The 17,080-nt window shown below is 50.8% G+C and overlaps 2 protein-coding genes across 12 annotated transcripts in view; one reads left to right on the top strand and one right to left on the bottom strand.

Annotated features, from left to right (window-relative positions):
• LOC121023457 (zinc finger protein 304-like) overlaps positions 1–17,080 on the top strand; it is a 498,588-nt gene that overhangs the window by 74,562 nt on the left and 406,946 nt on the right. The window lies entirely within an intron of this gene.
• ZNF772 (zinc finger protein 772) lies at positions 6,355–13,627 on the bottom strand. Of its 10 annotated transcripts, XR_005787411.1 has the most exons (7): positions 13,385–13,627; positions 12,741–12,779; positions 11,264–11,390; positions 10,799–10,906; positions 7,622–10,206; positions 7,439–7,515; positions 6,355–7,063 (listed from the first exon to the last, which is right to left on the bottom strand). XR_005787411.1 is itself a non-coding variant. In XM_040465397.1 (5 exons), the coding sequence occupies exons 1-5, from the start codon at positions 13,460–13,462 to the stop codon at positions 9,062–9,064; spliced, it is 1,497 nt and encodes a 498-aa protein (XP_040321331.1). In that variant the 5' UTR covers positions 13,463–13,627; the 3' UTR covers positions 6,355–9,061. The 10 variants fall into 10 exon arrangements, 7 of the variants coding, with proteins under 7 accessions (XP_040321331.1, XP_040321332.1, XP_040321333.1 ...); XR_005787409.1 differs by having other exon boundaries at positions 7,439–10,206; XR_005787410.1 differs by having other exon boundaries at positions 6,355–7,515.

Genomic DNA, 17,080 nt, shown 5'->3' with positions numbered 1-17,080 from the left:
GCTTAGTTTTCATGGAAATGGCACCAGGCTTTGAACAGCTTTCTTGGCGTTGTTTTTCATTTCTTAGCGGTCGCTCAGCTTGCCACTCCCACCGCCTTCTTGTCTCCGGACTCCCAGAGCAAAAACAAGGCCAAAATCGTTGGTTTCCCAGCAGATGGGTTCCTCGAGTGGTAGCGGGAAGCTGGGCGCGCGGGAGGAGGCCCCATGTCTGCGCTTGCCGGGGGATAACCACCACCCTGTGGCACGACCATCCACCAATAGGAGTGCGGGGTGCACAAAGTGGCAGAACAGCGGGTCCCAGGGAGCCCCTGGCGAGCACCCTGAGGCACCTGCCTGGAGGATTGATCACCAGTCACCTGGAGGATTACGCAGTCCAGGGCCGGAAGTTCGTCTGAGGTGTCAAGGAGGATTGGGGCGCGCCTGGGTGGCTCAGTCGCTTAAGCGTCCAAACTTCAGCTCCGGTTACGATCTCAGGATTTGTGAGCTGCCAAGAGGCACCCACAGGGGGTCGGGGTGCTGGACGGGCCCCTAGGTCTCAGAAAAGAGCCCGCATGCGTGCCCGCGCCCATCGCCGGACCGCTGTCGGACCCGCCCCTGCCTCGGAGGCTATCGCACGGCTCACGACGCGGGAAGCGGTGCTCGGCCCCACGGAGAGACCAGGGGGCTCCACGCCGAGGGGAGGCGTTGGGACGCCTGGCAAGGGCTACTCCGCTCGAGAAATGAGCGGCGGCAGGGGCGTAGGGGGAGAGCCTTGATCGCAGAAGCTCGTCCCCCCAATCCTGGCCCACCGGGGTTGCAGAGATACCCGGACACGCGGGCAGGGGCTTGGAGATGAAGGGAAGCACAAGGCTCCTTGAGCAGCCACTGGTCGGCCTGGGAGTCTACGCTGCTCCGGGACGCGCCGCTGCGATGCATCACAGGTTCGAACCCCCACCGTCGCTGTCGGGCGCGCCTCCCTCCCCCACTCGACTCCCCACTCCACCCCCGCTCCCCGGGGCGCACTGGGGTGGACGGACGCTCAAGGGGCCAAGGCGAACCCGCACTTGGGGGCTGACCTCGAGTGGTCCGGGGGCGCACAGCGCGGAGGGACGGCCTCTCCACTGCGGGGAGAACCGCTTACGAAGCCGCGGAGAAGGAAGGAGTGTCCGCTGGGCCAGCGGCCCCGGCCCAAACGGAGCCGTGGAGCAGGGCGAGGCCAGGCGGGTTCCGCATCCCTGTCTGCGCACCGCGCACCCGCCTGCAGGGAAGGAGCTAGTGGAGTGGGAGGAGCAGCTCCCCGCACCGGAACATCCGTCTTGCGTCTGGTTGGAGCCCAGCCCAGCGCGGGAGAGCGGGCTCACCACGGAGTTCGGCCTAAGGAGCTCCAAGGGGAGCCTGCACGGACACCTCCGGGCCTGCTTTGGACCTCCAGCCTCGGCCGCTGCCTGGTCCCTGCGGCGGGGGTCACACGGGCCAGAGGACGCCTTTAGGCGCCTGAGGATTGACGCAGCCTCGAGGTCGGGGCTCGCGCATGCGCGGTTACTGCCGCAGAGACCCAGGGTTCCAAGCGAAGGAAATTGTGTTAGCGTCCACAAAACAACCTTCTGAGCTAACCAACCTTCTGGTATGGAAACCATACCAGCCCTTTCCTGGCAGCAAAAATAAATAAAATAATTAAAATCAAAAAAACACTAGCCTTTGAGTGAAAAAATTACGGGTCCGGGTTAGGACTGTACGGATCACGGGAGCCTCCTGGGTTCAACTACTGGCTCCCCAACACGATCCCATCGCTGCAACCCCGGAGCTCCTGGGGCCACCTGGCCGACTCAACGTTGGTCGTGTCTGCGAGGCGCTCGGAACGCGCGGGGGCCGCCGCGGGCCGGCTACGTCCTCCCGTCTGTCCGCACGCGCAGCTGCCCGTCCGGGACAGAAGACTGGGGTTGGAAGAAACTTCCGTGGAGACATCTCCGACCGCCGAGCCCCGTGGGGAACCGCGGCCAGACCCTGAGCACCTTATCCCCGCCACCCTGCACGTTCCATGACGCTCCTCGTCTCCGGAGCAGGATTCCGAAAAATCGAGCGCAAGAAACCACGCAGGCACAAGTGCCGCCGGGGTCCGCCCTCCCCGGCCCCCGGGGCGCGGCCGGTGCATCCACGGGTATCGGTTGGGACTTGGGAGAACTTCGGCGGAGGCGCCTCCGACCACCGGACCCCACGAGGACCCGGCCGGCCCCGGGCACCTTACCCCGGCCTCCCCGCACGTCCCGGGCCGGCCTGCCCCTCCGGAGCGGGCCGCTTCTAGGAGCGGGGCACCCTCTCCCCTTCCCCCGCGGCGCCACACTGGGTTCCCGCAGGCAGAGAGGCACCAGCAGGTGCCGGTCGACGTTCCCCCTTCCCCGGGAGGGCCTACGAGCCACTCCCTAGTAGAACGGCGCATTCAATCTCCAACGAACTGATGCGCGGCGATGCGCCGGCGACCCCGGGATGATCCCGCCAGCGCCCCCGGCCTCCTGGAACCCTTCCTCGGGTACCGTCGCCAAATCCCACCCCTTGTCGATTTCGCCGGAGCTCTGGAGGGTGGCTCCGTCTAAGAGGAGCCACCAGATGGCGCCCGACAACCGGCGCGAACGTCCCCAGACACATCTGGATCCCGGCCATCGAGGGCGCGCTGCCTACCGCCTCGACGTCCAGGCTTCGCCCTCCCCACCTCGGACTCGCAGACTGTACAATGTGAGATTTTGCCTCCTGCCAAGTAGGGGGCATTCCCGCCTACCTCCTTCCCGGCCACCGCGTCTTGGCCTAGTCCCAGCTCCTCTCTTTCTGCTTCCCGATCCTGCGTGTGACCGGTTTCGTGCGCCCTGGATGGCATGGATGTGCGCCTCCTTTCCAGAGGGTCTGCGAGTAGTAAGAGGTTAAGGCATTAGCCTTTCTTGTCACTCCGTTACCTCCGTAAATTAAAATCCCGCGGGCACGTTTTTACACACTGGTAAAGCTGGCAAGAAGCTTACTTAGCTTTTCAGAAGACTTACCATTAAAAGTTCGCCAAGGGAAATGCTGTTGCATCCACACGACTCTTGACACAGAATGCTATGGGCACCAATGACAGTCACAACAAAGTTTATTGCAATGAGAGGCAAGGCCCACCGATCGGGACCGACACTCTTGATAAGAGTGCGGCCTCGAACAGCTGGAGTACAGAGTTTTTATGGCCGATCACATCGTTTTTTTGTTGTTGTTGTTTTGTTTTTTTTTTCAACGTTTATTTATTTTTGGGACAGAGAGAGACAGAGCATGAACGGGGGAGGGGCAGAGAGAGAGGGAGGCACAGAATCGGAAACAGGCTCTAGGCTCTGAGCCATCAGCCCAGAGCCCGACGCGGGGCTCGAACTCACGGACCGCGAGATCGTGACCTGGCTGAAGTCGGACGCTTAACCGACTGCGCCACCCAGGCGCCCCTCGATCACATCGTTTTATCATCACCTGGGAACAGAACAGAGAAACAGTTCCCAGATGAGTTAGAAACAGTTGCCAGATGAGGTGATTATTTTAGACTTTCTGCCGCTTAGTTGCAACCAGTGGATCTCCTTGACCTTGCCTCTGATGCTCTTTTCTTTGAGCTTTTGTTTCCTTGGTTGATGAAGCCTGATTTACAAGAGTATGAAGCATAATTTACAAGAGTAAAGCAAGGCTGTTATCTCTTGACCTTCAGTGTCAGAACAAAGCTGTTATTTTTCAAGCTACCTGTTAGCCCTACACTACAATTTAACCCTTACAATGCTCTAAGGGAAGACTAGGGAAGTCTCTTCCCTTTTTTTGTACCAAGGAGAATTGTTTTTGTTTTTTTTTTTCTAAATTTTAATATTTATTTATTTACTTTTGAGAGAGGGAGGGAGAGGTGCACAAGCAAGGGAGGCACAGAGAGAGGGGGAGACAGCATCAGAAGCAGGCTCCAGACTCTGAGCTGTCAGCACAGAACCTGATGAGGGGCTCGAACCCGTGCACTATGATACCATGACCTGAGCGGAAGTCCCACACTCAACCTACTGAGCCACCCAGGCGCCCAGGGTTTCTTCTTAATTTGCTTTTACTCCTACACACCTTCCTCTGTATTTCTTGTAAAGTAGGTATTTGTGAGATGGGTATTTGTGAGACGGGTATATATGTCCACTGCCAGGTGGACAGTTGTGCAATGTGACACTCCTGGAGATACATGGAGTGTGACACGTGTGAGATTAGGACACCCCTCAGCAGAACCCGGAAGCCCCTACATACATCCCAGGGACCCTGTATGACCAGCGAGGCGTGCTGGTGCCCTTCAACAAGCCACACACACGCATTATACCGTGCCCTGGCAGAAAACAGGTGCAATAGACAAGGGACACACAGCCGGCTTGTGGAGCTTGCACCAGGGGCTTGCGCCCCAGAGGGCGGTGCCAACGCACCCTCGCAGATATGAGGACACGAATGCACAAATACTCTGGGGAGACTTGTGAGACAGCCATGGCACAGGGACACCCAAAAGCCTGGTATGCAGATACACACGCACAATCACACAATGCCCATGGGCTGAGGGTGACAAGGTGATTTCCACCTGGCTTGGAGAGAGTCCCCCGTCCCCCCCATCCTGGTCCCATCCCCGCAGGTTTGATGATGCTTTGCTGCTGGTCAGAACTGGGAGCTGGAGGCACACCTTGACACAACGTGGAGACTCACCCAGGTTTGAATCCTGAATGTAAACACGGAAGGATACATGATGGGAGCAAATCAGCCCAAGCGCAGGTGGCAGAAAACCTAACTTGGAAATGCTGCCAAGAAGGCCCAGGAGTCAGTGCGAAGCTGGCAGGGGGCAGGGGTAGAGCGAGGGGCGGGGGAGGGGTCAGCTGAAGGGGTCAGCGTGCCTGAGTTGGCTTCAGGGATAGTGGACCTAGAGTGGTTTGGGGAGGGGGCCATTTTGGTGGGTGCTTAGCTATGGTTTGGGTGATTTGCATTTCCCCCAGAGTCTTGGGGAGAACCCTGTAGTTCCAGCCGTGCAGGCAAGTCTGGATTCTTTCCTCCTCCTGGTGTTTCTCAGGTGCTTTACTCCTGAGTACACGGGGGCTTCTAAGTCAACCTCAGCAGTTTTCCAGCTGCCAAATCACAGCTACAACCACCACAATGAAACACATAGCTGAGCAAGGTTCCCAATAAACTCAAAAAACAAACATGGAGAAATCTCATTGCTTAATTTCATAAATTTTTTTGTGAAGTGTTGTAAAGCTGGAACTCTCACAGGCAAACCACTATGCATGGCCACAGCTAAGCATGGGCTTCCCAGGTACCACCATACACTTATTCTCAAGATGCTATCATTGGGGTGCTTCAAAAGTCCTCCTGGGGAGCCTGGGGGGGGCTCAGTTAAGCATCCGACTCGACTTCGGCTCAACTCATGATCTGGTGGTTTGTGGGTTCAGGCCCGAGTCTAGCTCTGTGCTGACAGCTCAGAGCCTGGAGCCTGCTTTAGATTCTGTCTCCCTCTCTCTCTGCCCCTCCCCCATTCATGCTCTCCCTCAAAAATAAAGTAAAACATTAGAAAATAGTTTTTAAAAAGGAAAAATCTTAAAAAAAAAAAAAAAAAAAAAGACCCCCGTCCTTTCTCCCCATCAAGCACTGTGTTCTGGAGAGCGGGAGGATGTGGACAGAGCTCTGGGTCCTACATTGCCTGGGGAAGGGCTCATCGTTAAGTGTGGTAAATATACATGAAGACACAGGGGCACGATGAAACAATTCTGCTGCAAGGTAGTGTTCCCTGGTGTCTGAGAGCTTTGATCCTGGAGGGAGAGAGGGGAATTTGGACACCTTTAAGCACTGCTGATAATTGGGGGTGGATGGGTGCCATGAACTCTTAGTTGTGCTTCAAAAAAAAATAAAGATTGCTACAAATTCAAGTACCCCAGGTGCATTCAGCCCTCAGTCAGCCTTTCCAGTATCTTCCTAATTCTCAGTGATGAGGGTCTGAGAAACCACAGGGGCTCTTCCCAACTGTCCCTCTCAATCAGCTTGGAGAAACCCCTCTCCAGGTTGGAAATGAAGCTCTGCCAATGACATGAGCTAGATTTGCAGCGTTTGGACCCACTGTTACAAAGCAGTCCTTGCGTCAGAATACTAGAGCGGCTCAAGCAGTAGGCGTCTCTAGTAAACTACAGTTGGTCCCTGGGTCTGAACCTATTCCCTTTTGTCTAGGCCCTTTGAGATACTCACTCTTTTTCTCCTTACTCTGCCCCTATTCATTTATTGGGTTGAGATTTCTTAGAGAAGAATCATGCCAGACTTTCTCCCAAAAAGGGGTGAATCATTCTAGAATTTTACAGCAATAATCACAAGAGCCAACCAGGGGAATTAAGAGACCATGTGACATCTTTTATTCATTGTCTCTGACAGCACTATAGCAGACTATGGAGAGCTAATCGTTTTGTTCCTATTGTATCAGCTACCATCCTCTTTATGGGCAAGATCCTCAACTGATATTGGCAAAATCCACTAAGCTTGAGCCCACGCAACTTCGTGATCTCAGCAGGCGGAAGATCTCTTCCTGCCCTGGCAACAACCCAGCCAATGAGAGATGGCAACAGCTCAGCCAGTGAGAAGCCACTATACTTACAACTTGCAGTTTACTCCAATGGTCTTTCAGTGTATAAAGGCTCTTCCCAACTTCCCCTTTCCTCAATAAAAAAAAGCATCTCTCATCTCTGTTCTCTAGACTTGCCCATGGTTTTGCTGAAACTTGCTCGTCCTGGATTGCAATTCTGAGCTATTCCTAAATAAACCCATTTTCTGCTGGTAAAATAACTAGAAGTTTTATTTTTAAGGTTAACATAGGAGTAAGACAGATGGCATCACTTAAGATTCTATAGGTACTAAAATAATGGGAATAGTTTGAAAGGTTTGACTACTTGAATAAACTGAATTCCTTGAATGACACAAATCACTAATGCTCACTCTAGGGGCAAAAAGGTAACGTCTATAGATCTATATCCACTATGAAAATTAAATTTGTAGTTGTAAATCTTCCCATAAACTCCAGGCCCAGTTAATTCTCTGGTGAATTCTACAAAAGAAAGAAACAATACCAATTCTTCAAAAACTGTTCCAGAAAATCAAAAATCAGGGAATACTTAACCAACTTAATGTGTAAAGGCAGCATTATGGTGATACCAACTAAACCCAGGCATTAGGGAAAATTAGAGACTAACATCCCTCATGAGCATAGATGCAAAAATCCTTATGAAGAGAAACACAACAAATAAATGCAACGATACATAAAAAGAATACATTGTGACCAAATGGGGCTCACTGTAGAAATGTAAAGTGGGTTCAGCTTTTGGAAATTAGTCAATGTAATGAATCATTAAAAGACTAAAAATGTAAAGAAAAAAAAAACTGATTGTGGTAACCAACATACAAGAGACTCTGAAATCCCCACCTCCTTGTATTCTGTCAAGGGGCCCCCTTCTACTTATACCAGGATCAGTCTCTGTTACCTATAGAATAAGTCATTTCCTGAAAAAGAAAAAAATTACTTCTAGAAAAAGACTAATGAACGACAAAAATAATTATGCAGAGTTAAATAAAACCATATACACAAGAGCACATATTAAAGTGTTACCTGTAGACGTATATTTTTCCATATAAAATCCTAGGAAATAAAATCTGCATTGACAGAAAGCAAGATGGGTGGTTGCCTAGGAATGGGTAAGGAGGAGGGAGATTGGAGGGCAAATCAGAAAACTTTGCTTTCACAGGTGCAAACATGTTATCAAAACTAACCGAATTGTATACTATAAATAAGTACGGTTTATTGCAGAAAATGTAGGTTGCTGACAGTGACAGTAGCCGTAAGAGACACAAATACGGGAATCCTGAGAATTTCCATAAGCCCTCATACCGAAGCCACAGTGATGGAAACACGTGGATATACCTTTACAAGAGTCACATTCCCTACAGTTTGCTCCCAATTCCCTATTAATCAGTGTCCCCGTACCAATCAGGATTCCTACCTAGTCTTTTTAGGGGACAGGGACATCTTCCTACTAATAGTAGATTTCAGGGCCATTCGCAGGTCTCAAGGGGCCAAGTTCTCCTCAAGAAAATATGGGAACATGAAACATCCCTCTGGAACAAGGGAATCAATTCAAACTGCTCCCAGAACACCAGAGACTGTCACAACAACTGCCCACTACTCGGGGTGACCTTGATCACACAAATAATCTTGGAATACAGGCCAAAATATTAGACCCACCAATATCAGTATTCTTTCATAGACAGCCTTGAGCAGTGATGCAAGTTAGACTAAAACTAAAACGAGAGCTGTTCTTTGCCATTCTGCTACCACCACTGAGACACAACATTTGGAGTTCTCACAAAACCTGTTCCTCCCTTCATGCCGGCAGAGCCCAATCCTGTTCTCAGCACAACCCACAGAGTGAACAGAGTCCCCAAGACTAAAGGTAGTTGGAAAACTAAGGTATTGCTTGCAAAAACAGAACAGCGTGAGGCAGGCAATTCCCAAAGTAGGTGACTTGGAGACTGGATAAATTCATCGTTAAGTGCAAAATGGGACTAACAAAGTCCATGAAAAATGGAAACCTTCTCTGCAAACAGCCAGCAGAACAAAGCCTGCAAGCTTATGACCAAAACTGAGTCATATCCTTGCTTAAACCAGCTGATGGAGGCAAAGGCAGGAAGGAGTGAGGATTTTTAATGGGCTCTACTACTGATGATTCCCTCTAGGAAAGGGAGGAGCAGCAGAGATCTGCCTATTAGAGCACGTCGGGGTGACTTGTGCAATGTGGGACTCTGCCCTTCCATACATGGCTGGTTTTTCTTCACAGACACTGGTGGCCACAGAATTCTGGCAAAGGTCCTGGGCATGTAATAAAGTACAACACTGCACCAGAAAGCTTCTGACTCAACCTCCCCAGGGTGGATGTTTAAACGTATGAGGTTCAACTTCCAGCTGATGGCTACTCACGGAAGGCTAAACTCAGAGCTTCTCTTTAGTGTCAGTTGCTATGTTGCACAAGGAAACGGTATACTCCCTACTATACTAAGGCCTTTCTCCAGTGTGAACTTTCCAATGTCGGATGAGGGAAGCTCTTTGCCTGAAGGCCTTCCCGCACTCACTGCACTTATATGGCCTTTCTCCAGTGTGAATTCTATGATGCTGAACAAGTACATGTTTGTGGCTAAAGGCTTTTCCACAGTCGCTGCACACATAGGGCTTTTCACCATTGTGAACTCTCTGGTGCGCAATAAGGTCAGAGCTCTGGCTAAAGAACTTCCCACAGGCAATGCACTCATAGGGCCTTGCCCCAGTATGGACGCTCCAGTGTTTAATGAGTCTGTATTTGTGACCAAAGTATTTCCCACATTCGCTGCACTCGTAAGGCCTTTCTCCAGTGTGTATGCTCTCATGCTGAACAAGTGTGGATTTGTGGCTGTAGGCTTTCCCACACTCGCTGCACTTGTAAGGCCTTGCTCCAGTGTGGACTCTCTGGTGTACAATAAGGTTGGAGCTATGATTGAAAACTTTCCCACATATGCCACACTCATATGGCATTTCTCCAGTGTGGATTCTCTGGTGCTGAGCAAGTATGGGTTTGCGGCTGAAGGTTTTCCCACATTCGCTGCACTCATAAGGCCTTTCTCCAGTGTGGACTCTCTGATGCTGGACAAGTGAGTCTTTGCGGCTGAAGACCTTCCCACATTCGCTGCACTCGTAATGCCTCTGTCCACTGTGAAAGGCCTCCACACATTTGGCGTTACTGTTTGGCTTCCAATTGCTATGAGGGGCACGGTGCTGGAAAATGCTTGAGCTAGTTGGGAAGTCCTTATAACCCTTCCCGGTCATAAAAGGCATCTCCAGTGGTTCGACAGGGCAGCTGTTCACAAGCAAGGTGCCGCCCTCGTTCCCTCTGAAGGGTTCCCCTCCACTGTGCTGCTTCTGGTGCTGAAGGTTTGTACTGAACCAGAACTGTTTCCCACATGCCCAACATGTGTATGATTTCTGCCCAGGGTGTGTTCCCTGGGGCTCAGCCAAGTGCAAAATGTCTTTCAAGAGTGGGCCACAAGTCTCACAGGGGTGGGCCTTCTGGGTAGAAGGGCCTGCCTTGGAAGTCCTGACCTGTGACACACCCACAGAAATGTTCTGCTCAAAAGCTGTCTCCTCGTCCTCCGTTCCATGCCAAGAACCTGAAAGCAGACAAATGCTGGTGAAGTGCAAACGGACACTGATGGGAAGGGCAGCCTCATTACAAATGTGTGTCTAACAGAAATAAGATCAAGGTCATAGGACTGCTGTCAGAACAAGAGGCCCAAGCTCCAGACGAATAAAGAGCTGCTAACCAGTAGTTAGCATCTAAAGATCATAGGATGGAAGAGGCCTTGGCTGGGACAGAACACAAATGTAGGGTACAAGCCAGGAAGAGCATTTCAGGGTTTCAGTGAGGCTTTGGCTGCTGGGGACAGTGAGAGTTGTGTAGAAGGTATGTCTACTGAATAGCTACCACTGAACACCTGATATTTAAGGACTATTTGGTGTATGTGCACATCTCATAACCACTAAGTATAGACCAACGTTGGGGAGCAGTGCAGAGGAACAGGTGAGATATGGAGACAGAGGTGGCGAACAGACAGAGGTCAAAGTTCAGAGCATAAGACAAGTGTGTACGTGGGAAACCAAAGAAAGAAAGAAACAAACGTGGGAAGAGAGGGTAGGGAGTGACCAGAACTCAGCCCTGACACCACATCCTTCCCCGCTCCCACTCCCCAGGGCCACACCCACCCTGAGCCTCTCTGGTCCTGGCTGGAGTAACGTCTGCCCAGTCAGATACCCAGGGCTTGCCGCCCAGCTCCAGTGAGACAACCCCGAGGGACATGGAAGATTCATATCCTAAGAAGAAGATGAGACAGGTAAATGGCCAGCACTGGTCTGGGTAACCCACCACTCAGAAAAGAAAACTAAATATTATAAAAATAACCTCAAAGTAGGGTCTTACTAAGAATAGCTCAATGGGCTCGGCTAGTAGTGACCACACTGGTCCCTGCAGTTCCTGGCCCAGGCAGACTACTGGAAACATCAGCTAGAGGAAGCAGGTAGAAACTGGAACACAGGGATGCTTGGATCTGGAGAGGGGTACTCAGTCAGAGAGAGGACAATCTCTGATACAGGAAGAGCTAGACGCCCTTGGGGAACAGGGGAGCGGCAGAGCCCAGTCCAGAACACTAGGGTGGGTGTAGGGGACCTTACCCAGAGAGGCCGTAAGTGCCAAGTTCTCCAGCATCACATCGCGGTACAGGAGCCTCTGAGCCTCATCAAGGAGCCCCCACTCCTCCCGGGAGAAGTACACGGCCACGTCCTCAAAGTTCACCTGCCCCTGCCACAATGGCGAGAGCCAAGTCCATGAGCAGCCTCTCTCCCGAGGACACGCATCTAGGCCCCCACAGATCTCCCCGCCAAGTTCCTTCCTACCTAATTCCTCAACTCAGAGGAAGTAACGGGGACTGGGTGCCAAAGGTGCCTGCTCTCTCCTAAAGTCCCTTTTATTACTGTGTCCACCCAGGGCAGCAACAGGCAGGTGGTCAGAGAGGCACCACTGAAGCTCTGGGCCTGGTCTGTGGAGCTGCAGTCCCCTCCCCCACCTCCCGCCAGCTAGTTCTCCGGTGGCTGCTACCATCATGCTACCGGACAACCAAAGCTGGACTCACCTTTGTCCTCTAAGTCCCCAGTACCAGGGCCCAGGAGCCAGCGGATCACACTCCTTTCCATATGCACACTATTCATAGGGTCTCTCACAACTCTGGCCCCCCACCCAGACACTGGCCTCCACCATTACTTTCCTGGCTCGCTAACCACACTGTTGTGCAAATTCCTCCTCTCAAGCCCACCTACACACCCGCTTCTATTCCTTAGATGTCTCCATCCTCACGCCCTCCACCGAAGCCCAGTCCTGTCTTCAGCAGCTCACCTGACACCTCCACTCAGTGTTCTCTGGCACACGTTAAGACTCGTCACCAGGCCACAAATAAAATCCTGAAATCTGATCTGAGTTACGTCTATCACTGACCTGCCCATCTTGGCTGATGGAACATCTACCCTTCCAGGTGATAAGACCTAAAGCCTCAGGGTTCTCTCTCTCTCACTTCAAAAAATCTGATCCAATACTTCTCCCATCTACACAGCTCCCCTGTGGCCCATCCATTACTACCACTCACCTAGAACGCTGAAGCGCCCTCCTCCCTGGTCTCCTCGTGGCTACCACAGCTCCCTGTACCCTCACCACACACAGTCTGTTCTCCACCTGGCATCCAGAGGGGGCCTGCTAAAACCTGGATCAGATCACCTCCCTCCTCTGCTCCTACCCCACGGCTACACAACCCTCAGAATGGAGGCCCAGCCTGTCAGCGGGCCATCTCAGACCGGACTCCTGCCCACCTGCTCCTGATTCCTACCGCACGTGGTGGAGACCTGCGGTTTCTTGAAACCTTTAATCTCAGTCTCTCCTCCCTGTTGGTTTCCGGTACCTGGAACAATCTTTTAACAGTCACTCAATATAGGAACCCTCCCATATAACCCGTGGCCTGGACCTATAACTCTGGGCTGAGGATTTCTCCAGGGTCCTCAGACTCATGCGCTGGGGCAGTGTAAGCAAAGTGTCGTAGGACACCACAATCCTGGAGATCATGTGGATGGGGTGGGATCCAGAGCACAGACACCCTTCCCTCACCTGCACAGGGTCCATAATTACTTCTGAGTTCGTGGAAACCTGTGGGAAGAGGAGGCTGTGAGAGACAAGAAACCACGAAGGAGCCCCAAAAGCTCACGGCTCCCCCCTACTCCTGCCCCAACACAAAGACCTGGGGCTGACTGTCCACCCTCTGTGCCTCAGTCTTTAGGGCCACCTAACAGCTGTGTAAACTCGGACTAGGTCTGTCTGTGCCTCACTGTCCTCATCATCTCCTGACCTCCACCCCAAGTTTGTTCCATAATCAGTCTATGAAATACTTTGAAAACCTTCAGATCGCGTCCCTCCCGTTAGAACCTTCCATGGCTCCCGGGGCGCTCACAATGAAGGCACAGCCCCTCTGAATGTCGCTGCAAGTGTAACTCCTCACACTCCCTGACCCTTTCACAAACCAACGGCCCCAGGTATCCCGCAGCCTCCGGCTGTCGCTCCTCCGAGCCTTCGCACATGCTGGGCCCTCCCTGCATCGTCCTTCCACACCCCAAACACCGGCTGTCAGAAACGGGACCCAACCGCCCCTGCTGTCTGGACACAGGGGCCTAACCTGCAGGGACCTGAAGCAGCCCTCATTCGAGCTCGGGTTCAGAAAGGGAAGTCGGGGGAGGGCCCGAGAGCGCAGCACCCACCTGCCCCTCGTCCGTCAGTGGGGCCGCCTCCACCCGAACCTGCGGACCCGAGAAGGCGTAGGGAGAGGAGAGGGTCATTAACCATCGGCGGGTGCGAGGACGCGACCCTCAGGCCCGCCTCAGCTCAGGGGAGACAACGCCTCCTTCAGTGTTTTTCCTCTCGGGTCACCTCTCTGCGAGATGGACCAACCTGGTGGGTTAATCCAAAAGCAAACAAAATGTCCGCTCTGGAAGGGAACGGAAGTCCCACCCTGACGTCTCCCGCACCAACGGAAACGCCACTTTCCCAGGCATTCATTGGCCCGGCACCACGGAGGCTCCTGGGTAACGTAGTTTCAGTTTCGGCAGCAGCTACACTGGAAAGGAGCATCCGCGCCGCCTCCAAAGCAGAAGCCTCCATAGAGCTGGTGGCGACTAGAAATTGCGTCATGTTGAGGACGGGGCAGAGCTTCGCTTTCCCTTAAAGGAGCCGTTACCATATTTCCCATCAGTGTAGTCTGCCACACGTTTGGAGATATTCTCTTTAGGCATAGAATGCTCACCCAAAACTCAGATGGACACCTTGTATGCTAATGTCACTCATATTTTTAGAGCTGGAAGCTAACACTTGTAGCCTGCAGTTCTAGAGTTAGTTTTGTGAGACCCAGCATTTTGGGTCAGAAACAAGAGAAGGAAAGACTCCAGACAGGGCCAGGATATGCAACAGGCAGAGGGATATTGGGCGCCGCTGAAGCACTCGGGGAATATTTGTGTCTCTGGTTGCCTCAGATATCATTCCTCCTGCCTGTATAGTCAGTGATTGTGTCGAACACAGGTCTAATAGTTTTTGTGTTTTTTTTTTTTTTTACAAGATATTTCTTACTCTGTATACAGAGATGTATTCAATTCCATTTTGGTATCTTACAAATGTCTGAGAGAAAGGCGATTTAGCAAATGTCATTGGCAGTTAGGAGGGCAAGAAGAACAGCTTCTGTGCGTAGGAATTAGCCACAGAACTAAATTTGTATAGGGACACCTGGGTGGTTCAGTCGGTTAAGCATCCGTCAGACTTCAGCTCAGGTCATGATCTCACGGTTTGTGAGTTCAAGCCCTGCTTCAGGCTCTGTGCTGACAGTTCGGAGCCTGGAGCCTGTTTCGGATTCTGTGTCTCCCCCCCTTTTTGCCCCCCCCCCCCCCCGCTCAAATTCTGTGTCTCTCTGTGTCTCAATAATAAATAAATGTTAAATTTGGATACACAGTAAAAAAATGTCGTTTAAGTGAGTGTGACATAAGAATATTTGAGGCCCAAAGTGATTCATGTAATGGAAAACAAACCCACAGGCAATAAATTTCTAAACAAAATATTCAAGTCCAAAAAAGCTTGATCTCAGATGAAACGTCTGCAATGAGAGAAGGAACGAGGATCGAGAGAGATGTGCATCTTTTGATTAAAACAAACGTTCAGGGGCGCCTGGGTGGCTCAGTTGGTTGGTTAAGCGGTCGACTTGGGCTCAGGTCATGACCTCGCGGTCCATGAGTTCGAGCGCCGCGTCGGGCTCTGTGCTGATGGCTCGGAGCCTGGAGCCTGTTTCGGATTCTGTGTCTCCCTCTCTCTGACCCTCCCCTGTTCATGCTCTGTCTCTCCCTGTCTCAAAAATAAAAATAAAACGTTAAAAAAAATTAAAAAACAAACAAACAAATGTTCATTATCTATGCAAAATGTGAACATATTCCCCTGTGGGGTTAAAATGATGGAATTCCCATGCATTCCTCCAGATACTCACTGAGAGAAGGCTATTTGCTTAATGTTCTAAATCCCTTATATTTCTAAATGGGAAGAAAATGCATTTGTAATTCTGTTAATTTTAAAAATAGAAGCTGCCAGTTATTTTACCAGCAAAAGATGGGTTGATTTGGGAAAAGAGAATTCCAATCCAGGACAAATAAGCTGCAGTAAAACTGTAGGTGAGTCTGGGGAACAAAGGAGAGACACAATTTCACAGGGCGAAAAGAGGAAAGTTGGGAAGGCTGTTATGAACTACAAGTCCATTGGGGTAAACTGGGATTAATAGTGTGGTACCTTTATTGGCTGAGCTGTTGCCTGAGGGGATGAGAAAAGTATCTCTACCTTTAGTTGGAGTAGTAGAGTATCAACATGCAAGGTCTAGTCCAGGTAAGGTCAAGTCCATCTCTTCCTTTTGGGTCTGCAATGGACTACAAGTGAGAGAGAGAGTGAGAGCTCTCCCTGTGGAAACCTCTTGACTCCTTTTAGTGAGGTTTCCCATTAACTAATTTTCACAACTCAAATGTATTAATGTATCAAATAGATATTTGTGATTTTTAGCTTAAATATGATAAATAGGATCAGAGCATATATTTTTTTAGGCTAGAAGAGGAAAAATTTGGAATATAACTTGTTGACCAAGAAAGAAGTCACTGACAATGAAAAACAACAGAGTCTTATTTGGCAATTAGAATTGCAATTCAGGAGACACAGATTCAGGTAGAAACGTGGATAGTGTTCTGAGGAAGACAAGGAAGTGGGCAGAGTTATAGAGAAAAGTTCAAGAGGAGGCACCTGGTGGCTCAGTCAGTTAAGCATCCCACTTGAGCTCAGGTCATGATCTCATGGTTTTTAAACTCGAGACCCATGTTGAGCTCTGCACTGACAGCTCAGAACCTGGAGCCTGCTTGGATTCTGTGTCTCCCTCTCTCTCTGTCTCTCTCAACAATAAATAAATATTTAAAAAACATTAAAAAAAGATAAAAGTTCGGGGCGCCTGGGTGGCGCAGTCGGTTAAGCGTCCGACTTCAGCCAGGTCACGATCTCGCGGTCCGGGAGTTCGAGCCCCGCGTCGGGCTCTGGGCTGATGGCTCGGAGCCTGGAGCCTGTTTCCGATTCTGTGTCTCCCTCTCTCTCTGCCCCTCCCCCGTTCATGCTCTGTCTCTCTCTGTCCCAAAAATAAATAAAAAACGTTGAAAAAAAATAATAAAAAAGCCATAAAAGTTCAAGAGTATAGTTCCCATTTCCCTCCTGCATATCTTATGTCCCAGTGATTGGCTTTGCTGCGCATCAGGTAAACAGATTTGGATTCGGTCCCACCCCAAAGTCCTGCCCAGCCTACCTGAGGTCGACCAGGACATGTAGCCTATGTTCTCTGCTGTACTGTTCTCCTTGAGGGGAGCGGAGACCTCTTTCTCCTTTTCAAAGTAAACAAAACATTGACAGCTTTCAGGAATGGGACTGTAGATTTCACCCAGAAGGAGTAGCAGCTGTTGAGTCCTACTGACTATATCCCAGAGTCCGCTAAAGTTATTCAAACTATCCAATCCAAGCTTTGCTCAGTGTACCTACCCTGCCTGGCTTGTCCTTCCCATGAGAACCCCAGTAAAGACTCTGGGCCATCTTTCACCTCTCCTTCTCTGCCTCCTGATCCACCCTGGTGCTTCTCCATGTGGCCTTACATTGCATGGCATGCCTCTTATTTCTAAGGATTGGAGTGATGGCTTCTTCCTTTCTGAAAATAATTTCTGTGTCTGTATGTCTTACCACAGCTAATTAGAACTAATCCCAGTTCTGGATTATCTACTGGAGACAGTAGATAATCATTTTACCTAAACTAAATGATTAAATTGCCTGTTCTGTCCTCACTGATCCAGTGATCAAATTCCACATCCTTGTGTGGCTGTTTCAGGCTATTGAGATCATCCATTTGT

The sequence above is a fragment of the Herpailurus yagouaroundi genome, unplaced genomic scaffold (genome assembly GCF_014898765.1).
Source record: "Herpailurus yagouaroundi ecotype Mexico unplaced genomic scaffold, PumYag 557, whole genome shotgun sequence".
In the NCBI taxonomy this organism is placed as follows: Eukaryota; Metazoa; Chordata; class Mammalia; order Carnivora; family Felidae; genus Herpailurus; species Herpailurus yagouaroundi.
The sequence above is the reverse complement of the archived record's forward strand: the minus strand, read 5'-3'. Positions and strand labels throughout refer to the sequence as shown.

Excerpts from the sequence above, each read along its gene's own strand:
- ZNF772 (XM_040465397.1), bottom strand. The coding sequence starts at position 13,462 with ATGACCCTCTCCTCTCCCTACGCCTTCTCGGGTCCGCAGGTTCGGGTG. Across the intron at positions 11,391-12,740 it reads TAATTATGGACCCTGTGCAG|GGGCAGGTGAACTTTGAGGA; the intron begins GTGAGGGAAGGG and ends CCATTGTGGCAG. Across the intron at positions 10,907-11,263 it reads GGCACTTACGGCCTCTCTGG|GATATGAATCTTCCATGTCC; the intron begins GTAAGGTCCCCT and ends TCTTCTTCTTAG.